Source organism: Brienomyrus brachyistius, chromosome 12 (genome assembly GCF_023856365.1).
Source record: "Brienomyrus brachyistius isolate T26 chromosome 12, BBRACH_0.4, whole genome shotgun sequence".
NCBI classification, from domain to species: domain Eukaryota; kingdom Metazoa; phylum Chordata; class Actinopteri; order Osteoglossiformes; family Mormyridae; genus Brienomyrus; species Brienomyrus brachyistius.
Window position 1 is genome coordinate 26,702,602 of NC_064544.1, and position 21,503 is coordinate 26,724,104.

Sequence of the window (21,503 nt, forward strand, 5' to 3'; positions counted from 1 at the left end):
ACCCCTCGGGGACCGCACTTGTGACTCCATGTCCTTCGCCCCGACGTACCCGACCCCGACCAAGGGGCCTGGTGTCTGTGTCCCGTAGGGGGAGAGGGCATAGACACAGGACGGGGGCCCCTCCCGCCCGGCCCCCTGGCTCGCCCTCCTTCGCCTGCGCTGTGGCTCGCTCGGCGCCTGCCGGTCCCCCTTCGACGCCTCGTCCCCCTGCCTCTGTCCCTCGTCCGGCGTCTCGTCGGGCTCCTGCGGGTCCCCCGACTACGGCTCCTCGGTCCCCTACGGGGCCTCTACCTCCGGCCCTTCCCCGGACGTCGCCGCCTGTGGTGGCTCCCCCCTCCTCGGGGCCTTCACCGAGGGCCCCTCCTGCTTCCTCGTCCCCTTCCCCTGTGGCCCCTCCTGCTCCCTCCTCGGCCTCTGCCTCGGTCCCTCGCCCGGTCTCCTCGACCCCTCCGGGGTCCCCTCCGGCTCCGGCCTCCCGGCCGCCTGCAGCCCCTTTGGCTGCCTCCGCTGGGTCTCCCTCGGGCTCCCCTCTCTTCCCCCTCCTTGTCTCCCTTTGCTCCTGCCTTTGTCCCTTCGTTCCCCTCTCCTCCTTCCATCTTTGTCCCGCCTGTCTCTGCTCCCCCTCGCTTTGTTCCTCCCGTCTCTGCTCCTCGTCCTGTGTTCCCTCCATTCACTCCTGGCCCTTGTGTCCCGCCTGTTCCCTTTGTGTCCCCTTTCCTTCTCTGTCTGTCCGCGTTCCCTGTCCTGTGTCAGGTCCTGTCCCATTTCCTGTCCTTGTGCCTGTTCTGTCTGTCTGTCTTGTTCCCGGTCCCTTGTTGATGCTTTTTGGTTTTGTTTTTCAGGTCCTGCTTCCCCGGTCTTGTCCCGTTCGTCGCCTCCTCCCGGGCACGCCCGGTGCAGCGCGCCTTTGGGGGGGGGTTCTGTCATGACCTGCTCGTCGGCTCCTCCTGTGTGCCACGCCCCCTGCTTACCCACGTGTGTTTCCCGGATTGTACCCAGCTGTGTCTGCTTATTTTCAATCAGTCCTGTGTATTTCAGTCCGTGTCTTACCCGAGTCCTTTGTCCGTCATTGATATTACATGATGTCAGTCAGTGTGAGATGTTCCCTGCACCTTGTTCGTATAATAAATCCCCATTCACCCTGCTTACACCTGCTCGCCTGCTTCCTGCCTGCTCGCCTGCCAGCGCGTTCGCCCGCTTCCCGGACGATCGTGACAATCGATATTTCACTTTTGAAATATCACAGTTATCATTAATATATTGTGACACCACACATTCTCATACAGTTGAATACTTACTGTAACACATGGTGACACCCATTTGTAATATATTTGCCTGGTGATTCAGTGGGTAACACTGGCACCTCACACCCCCCAGCTTGGGCTCTGTGTAGTTTACATGGTGACTCAGTGGGTAACACTGGCACCTCACACCCCCCGGCTTGGGCTCTGTGTAGTTTGCATGGTGACTCAGTGGGTAACACTGGCACCTCACACCCCCCGGCTTGGGCTCTGTGTAGTTTGCATGGTGACTCAGTGGGTAACACTGGCACCTCACACCTCCCGGCTTGGGCTCTGTGTAGTTTGCATGGTGACTCAGTGGGTAACACTGGCACCTCACACCTCCCGGCTTGGGCTCTGTGTAGTTTGCATGGCGACTCAGTGGGTAACACTGGCACCTCACACCCCCCGGCTTGGGCTCTGTGTAGCTTGCATGGCGACTCAGTGGGTAACACTGGCACCTCACACCTCCCGGCTTGGGCTCTGTGTAGCTTGCATGGCGACTCAGTGGGTAACACTGGCACCTCACACCCCTCGGCTTGGGCTCTGTGTAGCTTGCATGGCGACTCAGTGGGTAACACTGGCACCTCACACCCCCCGGCTTGGGCTCTGTGTAGCTTGCATGGCGACTCAGTGGGTAACACTGGCACCTCACACCCCCCGGCTTGGGCTCTGTGTAGCTTGCATGGCGACTCAGTGGGTAACACTGGCACCTCACACCTCCCGGCTTGGGCTCTGTGTAGCTTACATGGCGACTCAGTGGGTAACACTGGCACCTCACACCCCCCGGCTTGGGCTCTGTGTAGTTTGCATTCTCTCCCCATGTTTCCCCAGATACTCTGGTTTCCTCCCAGTCCCAAAACATGAACATAGACCAACAAGATAAATATCCCATCATATGTGAATGTGTTTTGCTCGGTGATGGACTGGCATCCTGCCCAGGGTGTCCCCTGCGTTGTGCTTCCTGTGACAGGTGCCAGGTTCACCATGACGGATGGATGGATGGATTAATTTTTTGTACATTAATTTAATTTTTTTCAGAAAAAATGACTTGCTCACATACAACAGAGAAAATCTGTACTTACTTTTCTTTTTTGGCCAACCCTATAATTAAAAAAGATTAACAGTGTTGGAACTCAGAAGACATCAATAGGAGCTTATTGTAGCTGCTAGATTGCATGTAATGAGTAATAATAATGTGTAATGAGAACTAATGATTACTTGCGTATTTATAATTACTATATAATTACAATTACTGACAGTGGCAGTGTTCTGTATTACATAGATACATTGGCTGTATCACTAAGGATGTCTTTATATCATCTCCCTTCCTTAGTCAGGCTCCCCATTATAGTCTCAGTGCCCCTTACTGGCCAGGAGGCCATTATACACCACTGGAAATAAAGGAAGAGCAAAAAAGCTCAAAACAATTAAACCAGCAGTGATATGAAATGTTACATCCTGAGCCAAACCATATAGTGAATTCATAATGATGTGGATACAAATGTAATATTCATCCAGGTTAAGTGCTGAGCATGTGGAGATGTAAACAAACTGGAAAGCCACAAAGATGCTGGAAAAGTCCCAGTACACATATTCAGCCTTTATGGTAAGTTATGCATCGTATCCCTGTTATACTTACAGTATGCAGACACCTCTATAACAAAGCGGCTAAAGAGGAAGACAGACCCAGAAATCAGGACAATCAGCCGTAGATCCAGTGGCTGTTTTCCTGTGTCTGAAATGACATCATCACAAAAATCACTGAGAACTGAGGTCAGTAAATCAGCAGTAAGTGACAGAGATTAAACCACAGGAATCTATATTTTTGCTAAAGGGTTTGTACCATTTAGTTGTTTCGTTAAGTTTACATAGTAAAAGTAAAATATCTCAAATTTAGTGTATTTACCTGCTTTGAGTATTAATACTACAGCCAGGGCAACAGAATTCAGGAGAGGGAGAGCAAAAGTCCCTGATAAATAGACATATTTGCGGGGTTTGACTGAAAGGTAGAGAGAAAAGCATTAGTCATACAGCTATATACAGCACTGTGATGAAGTATTTGCCCTGATTTCCTCTATTTTTAACATCCATAACACTTAAATGTGTCTGATAACAAATACATTTAGTATAATACAAAGAACATTCTATGTGCAAAACGCAGTTTTTAAATGATTATTTGATTCACTGAAGGAAGGGAAAAAACCTAAAAATAATATTAAAAAAACAAACAAATATTCCCCAAGACCCATAGCACCCATGTGACAAAATAATTCCCCCCCTATGGCATCGTTTGAGAAATTTACCCCATTCTTCTCAACAGAATTGTTTCAGAATTCAGCCATATTGGAGGGTTTTTAAATATAAACTGCCCATTTAAGGTCCTGCCCAAATTTCTCAATGAGGATCAAGTCAGTACTGTGACTAGGCCTCCCCAAACCTTTAATTTTGTTTCTTTTCAGTCATTCTTAGGTGGACGTGTTCTTGTGCTTAAGACCACAGACTCATGATGGACATTTTACTTCAGTACTTTCTGTCAAACAGCTGAATTCATGCTTCCCTCAATTACAGCAAGTCGCCCAGGCCGAGCAGCAGCAAAGCCTCCCCACAGCATCACACTGCCTGCAGCATGTCTGACTGTGGCCATGATGTTCTTTCTGTGGAAGCTCTGTTAGCTTCACGCCAGATGTAGCAGGACCCATGTCTTCTAAATAGCTCCACTTTTGCCTCACCAAGTCACAGAACATTCTACCAAAAGTATTGGAGGTAACCAAGGTGTTTTTTGACAAATGTTAGATGAGCCTTCATGTTACTCTTATTTAGCTGTGGTTTCACGTTACATCTCTCCCATGGACACCATTATAGTCCACTGTACCCCTTTCCTGACTGATATATTTCAGTGATTTTCTTTCTCAGGTCTTCAGGAAGCTCTTCTGATTGAAGCATGGTCTGCTGCTTCTTCTTCAGACCCCTTATCCAGCTCCACATTGCTGCAATGGTTCTATTTAAGTGATGTGTAGGTTCCTCAGGGCTGGCAGCAATCAAGCTTGGTTGTGTCTAGTTTAATTTAACCCATTATCATTTAGATTTGGTTCTTAGGTTGATTGAGTGACCAATCACTTTGTCACAGCACTATATATACAGTCAAATAGTCACTGGGTATTTTCATTAAACATATGTAATGGTAAATCATAATATTTTATTTAAAATATCAAACAGTATTCATTAAACAAAATATTTAAACAACTTATCAGTGGAATTGTTTAAAAATAATTTAAACGTAAAACAAATACGTACCAAGTAAATGTTCCCGCTCCCAGGATCGAAACAGGAATGTGACAGTCAGAATGTAGACAAACACAAACTCACAGATCTTTACAGGTCGTCCTGTGGCCAGAATTAGTTGCAGTTAATTTCAGTTTCTAACACAACAAAGTTTATTAATGAAATGAACAGCTTCTTGTCCCTCTGAAATCAGTAAATACATACAGTCAAAGTAATAAGTATGTGAACCTTTTGGAATTATCTGATTTTCTGCATGAATTGTTCACAAAAAGTGATCTCATCTTCATCTAAGTCACAGATACTGAAATGCATGAATGCATTAATGAGCAATAACACAAAAATATTATACTCTTTCATTCCCTTATACAAATGCATTCAATGTTCACAATGCAAGTGGAAAACTGAACATTTGGATCAGACCTGCTCGACTGGTTGATGAACAGACACCCTCATATTATCCTGGAGAATTGGTTGATAAACTTAGGAATTCATTTTCCCCTCAATGATGCCCAGCTGTCCAGGCCCTGACACAGCAAAGCAGGCCCAAATCATAATGTTCCCCTCATCATATGTTAGTGTAGAGTTTTCATGTTGATATGCAGGTACCATTTTACACCAAATGAAGTTCTGCTTGTTCCTCCCAAATGGTTGAATTTTGGTTTCATCACTCCACAAAATATTTTCCCAGGACCATTGTGGAGCGTCCAAGTGCTCTATTTTAAACTTCAAGTATGCAGCAATGTTCTCTTTGGCTTCCTCCTTGGTGTCCTGCCATGGACTCCTTTCTTGTTCTGTTCTGCTTAATGTTGATTCATGAACAGAGATGGTAGCCAGTTCTACTGACATCCTCAAGTCACTCTAGGGTTCTTCATTACCTCGTTGAGGACTTTGCGTTGTGCTCTTGGGGTCGTCTTGGTGGGGCACCCACTTCTAGGCAGAGTAGCCATAATACCAAATTGTTTCCATTTATAGTCAACCTGCCTATCAATAGACTGATGAATATCTAAAATACCTGAGATGACTTTGTAACCCTTTCCAGCCTTATGTAAAGTAATAGTTCGTAGCTCTTCAGAGAACATAAAGCTCTTTTGTGTGATGCATGATTCCCATCTGGATATGCTTCATGTCAAAACCTCAAACTCAGACTTTTCAGTGTTTTTTATCAATCACAGTAATTCTAGGCCACACCTCTGAACTCGTTTCATTAAATGGACTCCAGGTTTGCTAAATTCTGACTGTAATGAGCTTTTTAAAAAGTCATTAGCTTAGGGTTAACTTACTTTTTCCTTCAGTTTCACAGTTTTAATGATTTTTTCAATATGATCAAAAAAAGCTGTGTATCTTTAGTTATGAGACTGTTTGTTCATTATTGTGACATGAAGATACGACCATGTGTTATATGGGAATTAGACATAAATACAGAAAATTCCAACGGATTTGCAAACTTTTTACTTTGACTTTATCTGAAGACACACAGAACAAGTTAATATCAAAACATCTTACACAGAATATATTACTGTCTATTTCATATTGATTACATCAAAGTATATGCCTTTATTAGTATGGTGTAATTCAATGATAACTTCAAACTAGAAATGGTTATATTGCATTATTGTTAACAGCAGCTCGAAAAATATTTCTGATTTATAAACATTTTACAAACACCATTTACCAAATGATTGACAAATGATTAGAGCTCTACTACAGTCAAATGGTTTGCTTACAGTTAAAGGTTTTCTTACCTTTGTCATTTTCTAGAATCACACTTAGATACAGGAAACTTAATATCAGGTGAAGCAGGAAGAAAATCCCCAGAAGGATTTTCTGAGCAAAAACTGAAAAACAATAAAACACATAAAATAACAGATTAAATAAATATAACATACAACAGGCCCCATTAAACATTATCCCTCTGTGTACTTCTGGCTGTTATATCTTTGAGGGGTGGGAACTTACAGGGGGTGGGCAAAAAAATTAAACCATCAGTATATTAATCTCAAGGACCTAATAAGGAGTTTGGCCCCCTTTAGCTGCAATAATAGGTTCAGATTTTCCTACAGTGAGGTCATGGGATCCTCATGTGTGCAGTGGGACACTGGACTGATCTTCAGAGAGAAAAGTCTCCAGGTCTTTGGAACATTAAGGAAGTGGGAATCGACTTCACACACTGTGCTCCAGAACTTCCCATAAAACTTTAATGGTGTTTAGATCTGGTGGCTGGGAGGCCAAGCAAGGCATCTGACATAATCCTGGTGCTCATGAAACCTCTCCTGAATGTGTTTAGCAGTGTGTATGGGGGCATTATCATCTTGGAATGAGGGAACATCATGAGGGATCAGTGTCTGAGCCACAGGGAGCAGCTGCTCTTGTAAAAAGCCCTCATGTTCCTTGGCTGTTATAGGACCATGCAGAGCATCATCACACCTAATGACTCCCACAAGATGGCTGCCTACACCAACAGACACTGTGGGCTGATGGTGTGCTTTGATTTTCTCTAGATGTAACCCCATCCAGAGGCTCTGCAATACTTACCTATTAAGCACACTGTGCAATACTGCACTGCTGAACGCACTCTGCAGTACTGCAGTAGTGAGCACACTGCAGTACTGCACTAGTGAGCACACTGCAATACTGCTCTGCTGAGCACACTCTGCAATACTCCACTGCAAAAAACAGTGGTTCATTGATGTATTGGCAGATGCATTGGCCCCTTAAGTTATTGTGCATCGTAATTATCATAAAAATAAGACCATTCACTCCGTCTGATTGTTTTGCTACTCGGTATCAAACTCTTGCTCGGGTCTTTGGTTTACGTCTTCTCATGCCCCTCAAATTTCAACTCTTTGATCTGTGTGTATGTTCTGTGTTTGTTTCAGGTGCGTAAGGAGTGACTATCAATTTTTGTTTTGCTAGCATGTGTTATTTGCTGTTTAGTCAGTTAGGGAGTTAGAACGTAAGAACATAAGACCATAAGAAATTTACAAACAAAAGGAAGCCATTCGGCCCAAAGAGCTTGTTTGGGGAGAACTTAACTAATAGCTCAGAGTTGTTAAAATTTTATCTAGCTCTTATTTAAAGGAACCCAGGGTTTTAGCTTGTGCTACACTAGCAGGAAGACTATTCCATATTCTAACTACACGCTGTGTAAAGAAATGCTTCCTCAAATTCGTTTTAAAATATTCTCCCATTAATTTTCGCTTATGGCCACGAGTTCTAGTATTTAAACTAATATTGAAGTAGCCATTTGGCTGAACAGCATTAGGTGTAGAGTTTGTAGTTTGGTTTCTCTTATCTTGACACTTATGTAAGTTTAGCTGTGGGTTGCGTTCAGCAGCTGTGCTTTGTTTGTTATTATAGCTGTGGTCACTCATGAGATCTTTTGAACTGGGTTTATTTATTCTTTCTCCATCTTGTGCCAATAAAATATAAAAAAACAGGACAATACCCCTTTGTCTACTTGTGATCCCTTGTTCGTCACACCCTCTCTTTCCTTCACTCCACTTCCCCTTTCCTTTTCATTCTGTTATGTCCAAACCCTACACTGGGCACCAAGGATGACTGCAGAGGTTCACACATTTCTGAAAACCCGGCATGCAGCCTTCAGATCCAGGGACCAGGTTGCTCTCCACTCAGTGAGGGCTGATCTATCGCGAGGATCAGAATGGCTAAATGGGCCTATGCTGGAAAAATCAGTGGCTACTTCTTGAACACCAGAGACAGCAGGCAATTGCGGCAGGGAATCCAGGGCATAACCGATTATAAAACCCGACTGCAGATTGATTACAGTGACACTAGACTTCCTGACCAAGGCCAAGGCAGGGAGAGACTGAGATAAGACCTGAAACAGACTAATGTTTGAGTCTAAATAACATGATACACTATAAAATGTGAAGCATTGGCAACATTTTGGGATTAGGCAGTATGGCCTAAAATTTGTGTCACAGTATAATTTGAACCATGGATGTTCAATATAACATGCTTCTATAAAAATATAACATTTTGTCCAATAAGGCGCACCTCACAGTACTGTGTTAACAAACATATGAATATTAAGCCTTTGTGATAAATATTGATGCTTTATGGTGAGTGAGCTTGACTGGTTTTGAAATAAAACATCAAGTCTTTTATGTCCAAGACCAAGACAAGAATGAGTCAAAATATAGTTGGTTGGACCAAGACTGCAAAAAAAATGGTCTCCAGACCTGGATCAGTTTCAAATACTTCAATACTACCTTAAGCCAGGCCACAGTTCCCAAGTGCTTCAAAACCAGTACAGTCAATCCAGTAGCAAAGAGAACAGCTACAACCTGCTTGAACAACTACAGTCCTGTTACACTGATGGTGATTGCAAATGAAATACTTAGAACGACTCAGTGAAAGTCACACGATAGCAGACCTTCCCATTTTGTTGGATCCACACCAGTTCGATCATCCTAACCAGTCTATAGAAGAGACTGTATTTTCCATACTCCATATAGTTGCTGTGTCACTTGGACAATACAAATCCTTGTCAGAATGCTGTACACAGACTTTAGCTCTGCAGAACCATAATTCCACACAGGCTGGATAAAACACATTCCCTGCCTGGTCTCAGCACCTTCACCTGTTGCTGGATCATGGATTTCCTGATAGAGACCTCAGACAGTCCAGGTTGCCAGCAGAACTTCAGGCTCCATCATGGTGAATACAGGGACCCCCCAGGGGTATTTACTCAGCCCACTGTTCTTCACGCTGTTAATTCATGACTGATCTGCTAAATTCACCGAGAACCAGATCATCAGGTTTGCTGACAGTACGACTGCCATGGGACTTATCAGTAACAATGATGAGACAGCATACAGACAGGAGGTCAACAATCTAGTAGGCTGCTGCAAAGATAACAACCTGGTCCTTAGCATCAACAAAAGCAGGGAGATGATTGTGGATTTCAGGACCCCGATTAGCCAAACACCACTCAGCATTAGTGGCTTCACAGTGGAGACGTGGAGAACATTAAATCCCTGGGAATCTGCATCTCTGACAGACTCTCTTGGTCCCTGAATTGTAATAAGATCATCAAATGGGCCCAGCAGAGACTGTGGGTCCTCAGGAAGCTGAAACAGGCAAAGCTCCCCCTGACATTCTCACCACCTTCTACAGAGGTACGGTCCAGAGTGTTCTAACATACTGCATCTCCAGCTGGTATTCCAGATTACACAGAGACAGGCATCAAAGGGTTACAGGGGCGGAGAGGATTATTGGAGTGTCTATGCCCTCTGACCAGGAGCTGATCCAGGGGAGATGCCTTCAAAGGCTACACAGCATTGAGAACGACCCATCCCACCCTCTCAGCAGTTTCTGTGTATCCCTGTAAATAAAGCAGGAGGTGCTGTAGCATCAGAACCGGAACCACTAGGCTCTGCAGCTGCTTTATTCTGCAGACAATAAGACAGTTGAATACAGAATGTTAATCATATCAGTACCGGTACATTAAGTGTAATGAGAACTGGTTCACTCTACACTACTGTCTGTTTGCACATCTGTACTACTTTACCGGGCACAAGTCATATTACTATCACTGAGTTCCTGCTTTTATGTTGTTAAGTGTTTTATAATGTCACACATGACTATAGAGAAGCACTTCTGATTTTGCCATATATTTAATAATGTGTGGTTGAAATGACAATAGAGCTGGATCTGAATCTGAATGTAAGAAAAGGGTGACAGATGATGCATCAGACCATGTTTCTCTTTCCCATTGTTCAGGGCTCCATGTTCTGAGCTCCTTACACCAGGTTATGTGTCTCTGTTCACTGGCCTTGGATAGAACCTGCTTCTGAATAGCAGCCCTGCCATAAATCCCAGTTTGTGAAGTTCATGATTTACAGGTTTTACTGGGACTTCAGTCCTGTGGTCATTTCCCAGGTTGTACTTTTGTGATGTTTACCAGCCACCCTGTCTGTCTGTCCCTGTCTGTGAGCTTTGACTTTTGATCACTGTTCCTCTTTGCTGATTCACTATGTCTGTGTTTAGTTATGATTTTTCAGACTGTCTCCCTTGTTATATTAATTTTGCTGTTTTTATTCCTGATGCACAGCTAATTCTGTTATTATCTGCTATCATCTACAGCCCTGGTGATTATTGCACATATGCCATTTATTCGTGATGTGACATCATGCAGCCCTAGATCTTTCTGACCCCATGAAGGTATGGTGTATAATGTTATGTGGTTTATCATCCAGAGCTGTACTTTCTAGGATGTAGCAGAGTGACTGAGGCTCTGGCCTTTGTCAGGGTCACTCAGGAAGCCCGGCTCTGTGACCCCATGAAGGTATGGTGTATTATGTTATGTGGTTTATCATCCACCATGGATGGTAATGGTGTACTATCCCACCATTTTATATATAATCTGACTGGAAGATCTTGCTGAATAAATAAAGGGCTGATTATGGTTCATCATGGAGCCTCCAATGAACCAGGAATAAGCAGCAAAACACCAGGGAGAGATTCATGGTGATAAACTGTAATAATATATCATCATGGTCATAGATAAGAAGGTTCTAAGGGAGACATTCATGGTGATAAACTGTAACAATGTATCATCATGGTCATAGATAAGAAGGTTCTAAGGGAGACATTTATGGTGATAAACTGTAATAATGTACCTTCATGGTCATAGATAAGAAGGTTCTAAGGGTGTGAAGTGTTTTTATGTACAATGTAGGTCAGTTTGTATACTTTTGAGAATAGGGAAAATAGAAATTAAGGAAAATACTTAAATTTTTCTAAAAATAATCCTGAAATGAATATTTCAATAAGCATCATTATGCAACGTGTTACAATTTTAAACTGCATATAAAGAGGGGAGAGTTAAATTTTGAGAATTACATGGATTTTAGTTGTACTTTGATGACTCATTTTAAAGGGTGACTCATGTAAATTATCAGTGACAAACAGGCTGAATATGGTTCAGTAAAAAGTTTCATACTTACAGTAAAATCCCTCCAAGCGCTTTTTTTCAATATATAATAAATAATCCTTGATAATGATGCAGGCAGAGATTCCCAAAGAAGCTACTGAAATCGGAATTGAATATTCTGAAAAGAGAAAGATCACATTAGTCTGTGGTGTATAATTATCTACACTAGTGCCTTATCCTATGATATATGAATATAAAATGTAACATCATGACTGTCTATGTTCAATAAATCAAAGGTTTTCCTCATTTAAACACTCGCTGTCTTTCCTTCTGCTCCCTTTATAAAGGTACAATTCACACATTCCCAGTCACATGACACCAGGGGTGGGTTGTACTGGAATACAGGTACCTGCGTTTCATATTCAGAATACAAAAATGTGTTTGCTATGTTCAGCTCATGTTATGTTTATGAACCAGTATTTGAGAATACAGACACTGTATGGGATTTAAGAGAAACTGTATTGATCCCAAGGGGAAATTCTTCTGCAAATAGCAGCAAGAGTGAAGAACACAGACATAGATACATACAGTCCAAAGGAGACAAAGTGCAAAGACAGTACAGAATGAAAACAAGGGAACCTGGAACCAAGGAATTAAAAAGTACACAATACAAAAATAAAACATCCTGAAAAACAGGATACTGGAATATTAAGAAAATGAGTAAATATTATTATTTATTCTTAATACACTACTGAGCCAAAACATTATGACTCCCCCACGTGATGTCAATGATGTTGAGTTTCTGGTGAAAACAGCATGTCAAGGTCTGGGATATATTAGACAGCATTTGATACTTTTAGCTGACATGTTGAATGCAGAATAAATGGGCCGAGATAATGATCTGAGTGACTTTGACAAGGACCAAATCATTATGGTCAGACGACTGGGTCAGAGCATCTCCGATACAGCAAGGCTTGTGGGGAGCTGACAGCCAGCCGTGGTGAGAAGCTACTGAGAGTCTGAGGAGGGAAAAACCACGACCTGCTGACAGGGAGCTGGCTGATCATGACTGATCGATGTGAGATGTGAGTGAAGGCGATCCTGTCTGGGACAAACCAACAGAGGGGTGACTGTGACACAAATAGCAGATAAGATGGGACTTTTGCCATGTCCCTGTCACAGTGGAGGGAGTCCCCTACTCCGCCATAGTGGACATGAGGGGTGGGACCGTCACACTGGTGAGGCCTGACGTGGGGCTGCCTGGACTCAGCTGAAGCCGACTCCTGTGCACATAGTGACCGATGAGGTGACCCCCCATGAGAGGGAGGGGGATGCTGTCTGTGGCTCTCAGGGGCAAGACGGTGCATCACCCAGTGTGGGTGGCAGCAGTGCAGGACCCCTGCATCCTGGGTTAGACTCCCTCAGGGCTACAGGCTGCTGGTTAGACCTAGAGTGCGGGACTCTGAGCTTCCGGGGGGGGGGGGGGGGCTACCATCACCCTGGCACCTGTGGTCACTAAATTGTTTATGGCTGGAATTGCGTTTGTCCTGAGCTACCCAGCTCATCTCTGCATCACCCTAAACGATGACATTCATCACTTCGACACCCGAGCAGCAGTAGAACCATTATACCAGCAGATAAGGGAGAACTCTGTGCTCAGAGCTCACAGTGACGATGGCTAAACGAGGATACGGCTCAAAAAATTGGCATGTGATATTTAAAAAGCTTTGGGTTTAATGTTATACTTTTGTATGGCTTTGGAGGGCAGAATAACTGTTGATGGTGACTTATGATCTGACTCCCTCCTAAGACTGGATGCTGGACTGTTTGCGGGACGGATGTTCTAACCCGGGTTAATTAAGTAGTCATACTGCAATTGATGAATTCCATTCATTTCCTGGAACTACGTCTTTAGGTAACTGAACAATTAGGACTTGTATGATATTGTTTACTTGAGAAATAAACCATTGAATCATAATAATTAACCAATTAATTGATAACTAATAACTAATTTATTTCCCTACATATTTGTGGAGACAAATCGATTGAGCTATTTTTTCCTACATTCACCACCCTTGTATGAACTTCACCTGCTACCTGTGGCTTTTAGGACAGATTTTAAAATTCTTGTACTCACTTATACAGCAAAGCAACTTGGCACCATCTTACATCACTGATCTTTTAACCATCTATGGGCTCTAAGGTCTTCAATTTCTACGATTCTCCACATACCAAGAGTTGCAAAGAAATAAGAAATATCATTGAAGTGGGGCAGCTTTTAGTTATTAATTATTAATCATTATTTTTATTATTAGTCATTATGCACCCAAACTGTGGAACACACTACCAGTGGCAGTTAGAGAAGCTGGGTCACTGTCTTATTTTAAAAAGCTTTTAGAAATGTATTTATTTACCCTGGCTTTTAATATTTAACATTGTTAATTTGTCCCTATATTCTTTTTATGTAATTCTGTTTTATACATAAATCTTATTCTTACTTTAGACCTTGTTTTTGCTTTTTTATATAATCGTATGAAAGGTGCTACATAAATAAAGATTATTCTTATTATTAATAAATACTGATGTAAACATCCTGGCAAAAAGCTTAGAACAATATCTCTCCTCAGTCATCAACAAGAACCAGACTGGCTTCATCAGAGGACGGCGCTGGTTCTCCAACACACGCCGTCTGCTTAATATTATTTTTGTTTTACCTAAAGCAACTAAGCCTGAGGTGGTACTTTCTTTAGATGTGAAAAAAGCCTTTAATCGTGTAGAATGGGGGTACTTATTTAAATCTGGGTTTGGTAGGAACTTCACCTCCTGGACACGTTGTCTTTTTTCATCTCCTCACGCTCGTGTTCACACGTCTGGTCAGTACTCAGCATATTAACAAGTGGAACCTGTCATGGATGTCTGCTGTCACACGGAACCCATCATGGATGTCTACTGTCACACGGAACCCATCGTGGATGTCTGCTGTCACACGGAACCCATCATGGATGTCTACTGTCACACGGAACCCGTCATGGACATCTGCTGTCACACGGAACCCATCATGGATGTCTACTGTCACATGGAACCCATCGTGGATGTCTGCTGTCACACGGAACCCATCATGGATGTCTACTGTCACACGGAACCTGTCATGGATGTCTGCTGTCACACGGAACCTGTCATGGATGTCTGCTGTCGCTTTGCTGTTCACATGAGCTATAGAACCTTTAGCCATAATGCTGAGATCATCAGCACATCTGCAGGGTATAACATGGAGAAATGCAGAGTATCGTGTCTCCCTTTTTTATTTATCTTTCAGTGCCTTCCTCTTTTTAACAAAATTCATCTTGAAGCAGCCTGATAAAATTATTCTTCCATTTATATGGGCAGGCAAGGTAGCAAGACTAAGGAAAAGCTCTCTACAGGCAGCAGGATGGGGGGGGGGGGTGACCTGGGCGGCCTGATCTTATGTTCTACTACTGGGCAGCAAATCTGGAAAACATACCACTTCAGCCCCAAATCAATGAGGGAGCTCAAACAATCGGGAGCTGAAACTGGAGTGACAGTGAATGTATGCAGTGGGGCGAAAGGGACAAGGAGGCTGCCTCATGTGTCCCGGAGGGTGAGCAGCTTCCTAAACCAGGATCAGCTGGCAGGTGCCTCAGCCACTGCAGACACAGCTCACTGTTTTAAGGTGGACGGTATTTCATTATTGAAATCAGTTTAACTCTGGTTGTATGAGAGCTGAGAATGAAAACTACACTGATGTATTTGCAGATCACAGCCACCGAGGAGGATGGAACATTTGTGGGGTTCTGCCACTTCCTGTCAGACCTTTTCTCTCCCATCAGACGGTTTAGCCTGCTGCTACAGACAATGATGTAATCCTACCTCAGGTAAAGGAGACAGGGGGCAGAGGGTGAAATGTGTTTTGAATCTTCCCTTAACATTTTTCTTATATGCCAATAAAAAGTTAACTATGCCCTCCCAGGTTATTAGTGGCTTCAAATGTCTCCTCACTATCATAAAAAATATGGAAGCGGGATAAGAAAAATGGTTGCAAGTTGTGTGAGATCCTGGCAGCCATCAAGAAGCAACAGAAACAGGTAGAAAAGGGTTAAAGTATCAGGCATGTGATGTTTATAAAAAATCTGATGTTTACTTCATGTTCATAAAATGTATTTAGTAGTGTTTTCATTTTTTATGCTTCACAGGGTGTCACTGTTTGTAAAAGGGATGCTTACAAGCTGGCAGAAGGTCTACAATCAGCCAGTGTGCAAATAGACTGCAAAGAGCTATTGAGCTGACCAGTGAGTCTACAGTGAAACACCTAAAGAAAAGACTTAGCAATCTAATTGGTGAGTTATTGTATTCTGTTATTATATCGTGAGCAAATTGACATATCTATAGTATTGTTCACAGGCCTATGCATTTTCACCTTATCTGTTTCCGTCTTTTACTGATACAGGAGAATATAAAGGACACACAACAGCCAAGGCAGTGAGGTGTTTCAACATGAACGACCTATTTCTCCAGACAATAAGTTGGAGGTCCTGAACGAAGGTGTTGGAAAAGTGAAGTTTCTCTTAGAGCATTTCTCCACCGTCCAAGACAGGTGAGTTTGTTTGTGCTACAGATATATTTTTTGTTGACATTATGACTGAAATTACTTTGATAATGACCTTGTTTATACACAGCATAATGTGACAACTGTCACTTGATTTTGTCAGTTGGTTGATCAGTACACTAGATTTTTGCAGAATATCCTGCCCTTGGTTGGGATAATGCTGCTGTTCCCCACACCTACAGCAGTCTGCAAAAGAGGCGTGACCTCACAAAAAAGAGTTAAGTCAGATATCAGGGCAAGTCAGCACACTGATACTGTGGAGGACCTCATTCCAATCAGTGTTGAGGGGTCAGAACTGATTGATTATGATGCCAGTGAGGATGTTAAACTGGTTCTCCCAGGGAAAGAGGGTCAGGAGGCCCAGCTATAAGAGCTGCCCCTCAGAGTGGCATTACAGGGGGTTACATCAGACATGAGGCATAAGATATGCTGAAGTCTATTAGTATCCAGAAACAGAGATACATGCTGTTGTTATGCTTTGATTTGATACCATTTTTGTTATGTTTTCTTTTAAAATTATATTACAATAAAAAGAGAAAACAACTTTCACATTAAAATATTTGTGAAATATCAAGTCTCAAGTCACTGTGAATCTTGACATCAATAAAAAACTATGACATGCAAATTCAGAGAACTATCAACATGGTGATAAAGGGAGCGACCAAAGCATTTTATGGTGTGACTGAGAAAGCTGGTAGCACCAGTGTGACCAGTGGAAAAGTTAGTCTGGAGCCCTGGAACTGGCCCACTCACCCCACCCAGAAACAACTCCAGAGCTCCCTGGGCCTGGCCTCCTATTACAGAAGGTTCCTGGGGGGTTTTGCCCACAGAGGGACAGGGAGTTCGCAGAGTTATAGTTACAGTTCTTGAGATCTGGTCTTGGTTTCAAGACCGCTTGACCTGATCTCGGCCGTGTCTCGGTCTTGAGCCCATTTTGTCTTGATCTTGGCCATAAGTCTTGAAATATTACAAAACATATTATCTGAAATATAGTTCTTTCCCCTTACTTAGTGGATCTTAATTTTCCTGTGCTGTCCTCTTGTAGCAGCGCTACTTAAAAATGTACTACATCTCCCAGCTGCCCCGGCGGTATAATGCTATTGGACATATTCAGAGGGCGCAGGGGCTGCTGGGAAGAGATATTGAGCACTCAATTGGATTACAACTCGACCACCTTGGGTTACAGTTTCCATCTGGATGTATGTGCTGTCCTGTGCCAACTCGTTTGTCAGGGGAGCGCTGCCAATCAGGGACGTGGCCAGATATGAGGTCACTGAGGTCGGACCACAGTAATTTAAAAAAAAAATAGAAATGACATTTGAAGCTAAATATTCACCTGAATAAAGAAAAATGAGCAGTTGAAAATGACTGTGGGCCAAGTGCATTATTAATACATTTCTAATGTGTTATTAACAGTGTCTGCTGGGTGTGAGTGAGAGAGAGATAGATCATTCAGTATCAGCATGATAGATGATGCATGACTCGGGAACTTCAGTGTAAGCAGCTGGAATTCACGCTGTGTGCTTGACCCTGCAGCATTGTGAGGGAGGGGGGCACAAGCTGCATATCATTCAGAAAGACAAAACAATGATCATTATCTGTAAAAAAAAACCTTATAAAACTGTGACCTGCTATAGCGTTTGGAGTAAAGATAATTGTATGAAACATGTTAAATATAAGCGAAGGCCAGGCTGCTCTGACTGTGTTAAAGGTTGGGTTTCTTTAATGTTACACCTAATGGGTTAGATTAGTTTCTAATGAACTAATGTTTCACATAATGTCATATAAAATAAACAGTTTATGGAGAGGACGGTATCAGTAATAGTGTCTATAGAAACATTTAAAAGCCAAATTTGTATATCAAAACAAGCGAATTTGATATTGGCTTGTAATGGTATGTTAATATCAAGCATTTCTCTTTCATTTTTATCTTTATATATTGTTACATCCATCCATCCATCCATTTTCCAAACCGCTTATCCTACTGGGTCGCGGGGGGTCCGGAGCCTATCCCGGAAGCAATGGGCACGAGGCTGGGAACAACCCAGAATGGGGGTCCAGCCCATCGCAGGGCACACTCACACACCATTCACTGACACATGCACACCTACGGGCAATTTAGCGACTCCAATTAGCCTCAGCATGTTTTTGGACTGTGGGGGGAAACCGGAGTACCCGGAGGAAACCTCACGACGACATGGGGAGAACATGCAAACTCCACACACATGTGACCCAGGCGGAGATTTGAACCTGGGTCCCAGAGGTGTGAGGCAACGGTGCTAACCACTGCACCAATATATTGTTACAAATAACCTTAAATTACATGCCTCATACCCATATTTTACTGCTCTGTGATGTTCTTTGATATAGACCTAAATACATTCAGTAAGGCATATTTATATACTGCAATGGCTCCACATAACTTGCTGTAACCTAAACTATCAATTAATTTATATGAATTCTCATTTAACATGCCTATCCTCCAGAAAACAAGGCTCCTGTATGTAATGTGTCATTGACGAGACCCCCCTCCCCCAATTCCCGGGTCCCAGAACTATTTTTCACACCCTGGCAGCAGCCCTGCTCCCAGTCACCTCACACCGCATCAGGGACTGGTACGTTCTCTTTGGAGAGCTGTCCATGAGGTATTTCTTTCACTCACTCTCTTTCACTGAAAATATAGGCCCAATGTGGGTGCACTCTGCCAAAAATTATCTAAATTCTGATTGTGAATTTTCAAATCTTTTGTCTTGATTGAAAGTCTTGATCTTGTCCTGGTCTTGGGTTGGCATGGGTCTTGATTTTGTCTTATTCTTTAAACAGATGGTCTTGAGCACATGACTGAGAGTTTGTCTGGTCACCACAGTGCCAGGAGGCCTTCTGTAGACTGAAAAGGCCCTGAGTGAGGTCCCAGTGCTGCCCTTTATTCTAGACACCAGTGGGGTAGAGGTAGGGGGGCTCTCCCAGGGGGGTGCATGGAGAGAGGGGGGTCCCGACCTACAGCCGCATGTTCAACATGGTGGAGCAGTGTTACTGTGTCACCCATAGAGCTACTAGTGATGGTGCACTGTCACAGGAGAGTGAGGGGCTGTGGTCCAAATTCGAGACCATGCACCTCTGTGACAGTGTGCTGTAGTGGGCATGGAAGGAGCTGCCACTGGTGAGGAGAGGTGGCAGCCGGAGTCCCCAGGGCCCTGTGAGTGGTCGGGCTCCAGGCTCTGACGGAGGCTGCAGGGTCTGGCCACTTCAGGGTTGAGGACTTCAGCCCCCGCTGTGACCTCTGCAAGGCACAGAAGGGCCCTATGGGCAGGTCACTCTCCCAGCTCCAGCTGCTCCCAGTGGGGCCACAATGGAAGGAGTGGAGGTGGGAGTTTTAGGCCACCTTTCCCGTTCCGTTAGGGGTAACAGGTATGTGTTTACGGGGATGGATTACTTCACCCAGTGGCCAGAAGCCTACCACCCCTGACCAGGAGGGGGAGACAGTTGCAGATGCCCTGGTGGAGCTTCTGTTTAGCCGGTTCGGGGAGCCAGAGACCCTGCACTGTAACTTGGGAATGAACTCTGAGTCTGCTGTGTTTGCCTCCCTGTGCAGCCGGCTGCGCAAACACAAGACCTACACCTCTCCGCTCAGAGTGACGGCCTGGTGGAGAGGTTTCACTGCACCCTGGAACAGCTGACCTGGATGCAAAGAGTTCTGGTAGTGGTTTGGGGATGTCGATGCTCACGTGCTCCAACAGTTTGTTCGCAGATTATTTCGGCTGTTCATTACCAATACACAGTTACTCCTTTAATCAACCTTGTTGGCTTTATAACATATTACAGTGTCTAAAGGTATTCTGAATGAGGTACATTTTGAGTATCCTACCAAAATACAATACTGAATATAATCAGCAATGTGAATTCAGCATTCAGACTCTACATGCTTATTCATAGTATTCTGTCCAAACCTGCGTAACCCTCAACCCTCACACTGACACAGACAAGTAACAATAAAGGAGACAGTATCATAAACTCACTTTTCACTGTGAACACAGACGTGTTTTTATCCATCATCCCCCTGCTGTCCAGACCCACACATAAATCAGAATTAATGAGTTTAGACCAATCAGGGCTCAGTCCCACACACACAGACCCAGGAATCGAATCCTCAGTGTGAAGTTACAGTACTGCCCACTGTGTCACAGCACCTCCGGTAACCAGCAGAGGGCGCTCACAGTCTCTCCTCCCTACACCACTTGCCAGACTGATTCCCTCGGTTCCTATCAGTGCACCAGCCTCTAGTTCCCTCCTTTCCCCTCTGCCTGCTTAAGCTCCAGCTCCCCAGCAGTCCTCATTCGGACCTTGAACCCCTGGCCTGTGTTTCCCTACCTGTGTTTTTCTTTGCTCTCTGTGTTTGCACCTGGTTCTGCTGTGTCCCAGTTGCCCTGTCCCTCCTGTTCCTGTCCCATACCCTGATTTTACCTTATTAAACCCTGTTCTCCTCCTTCCTCACCTCTGGATCTCTGCCTCCTTTTCTGCCCCCACCCCCCCCCCCCCCCTTACTCCCAGTAGTGACACACTGAGCCTCCACACAGCAGAAGTAATTAAATGCATTAGAAACACCCACCTCCATTTACACACATAATAAGTATGGAAATGCAGGGATACTCACTTAATATAAATATGCCGTTCATCCAGGCAAAGACATGGGAATAATTAGCAAGACTCAGGATGGTACACAGTGTGGGATCATCTGTAAGGCAAACAGAGCAAATCAGACGCCCTCATTCTCTCATCAGTCTATACAGATATAACATGATATTAAATAACAAAGTGTCTTTGGGCTTTTCCTCCCCTGAGATAAATCCTGTCGTCCCCAGGACCCGACTGCACTGTGAGCTCATGCACAGTAAGGCCCATGATCCGAGGGCAGCGGGGGCCAAAATACAGGCCAAGGAATCACCCTACATCAGGTCCACACAATAACATCCTACTGGGTAAAATGTCAGGTGCCCAGAGTACAAGTGCATAGATTAGAGCTAGAAAAAAATCATCTGACTGAATTTTTTTTTTTTTTTAAACCAAATTGTCCGTGTCACAGGCCCATACCCACACTCATACCCACACTCATACCCATACCCATACCCACACTCATACCCACACTTATACCCACACTCATACCCATACCCACACTCATACCCATACCCACACCCATACCCACACACACACTCATACCCATACCCACACTCATACTCATACCCACACTCATACCCACACCCACACTCATACCCATACCCACACTCATACCCATACCCATACCCACACTCATACCCACACTTATACCCACACTCATACCCATACCCACACTCATACCCATACCCACACCCATACCCACACACACACTCATACCCATACCCACACTCATACTCATACCCAC

General features: G+C 43.9%; 1 protein-coding gene across 1 annotated transcript in view; it reads right to left on the minus strand.

Annotated features, from left to right (window-relative positions):
• Positions 1-21,503, minus strand: part of LOC125705351 (uncharacterized) — an 89,981-nt gene that overhangs the window by 10,083 nt on the left and 58,395 nt on the right. Inside the window, exons 12-18 of the mRNA XM_048971883.1 lie at positions 20,739-20,819; positions 11,537-11,641; positions 6,308-6,400; positions 4,578-4,667; positions 3,190-3,282; positions 2,923-3,018; positions 2,366-2,384 (exon numbers count right to left, since the gene is read on the minus strand). Of these exons, the coding sequence (XP_048827840.1) occupies positions 2,366-2,384; positions 2,923-3,018; positions 3,190-3,282; positions 4,578-4,667; positions 6,308-6,400; positions 11,537-11,641; positions 20,739-20,819 (577 nt within the window). The remainder of the gene's footprint in view (positions 1-2,365; positions 2,385-2,922; positions 3,019-3,189; positions 3,283-4,577; positions 4,668-6,307; positions 6,401-11,536; positions 11,642-20,738; positions 20,820-21,503) is intronic.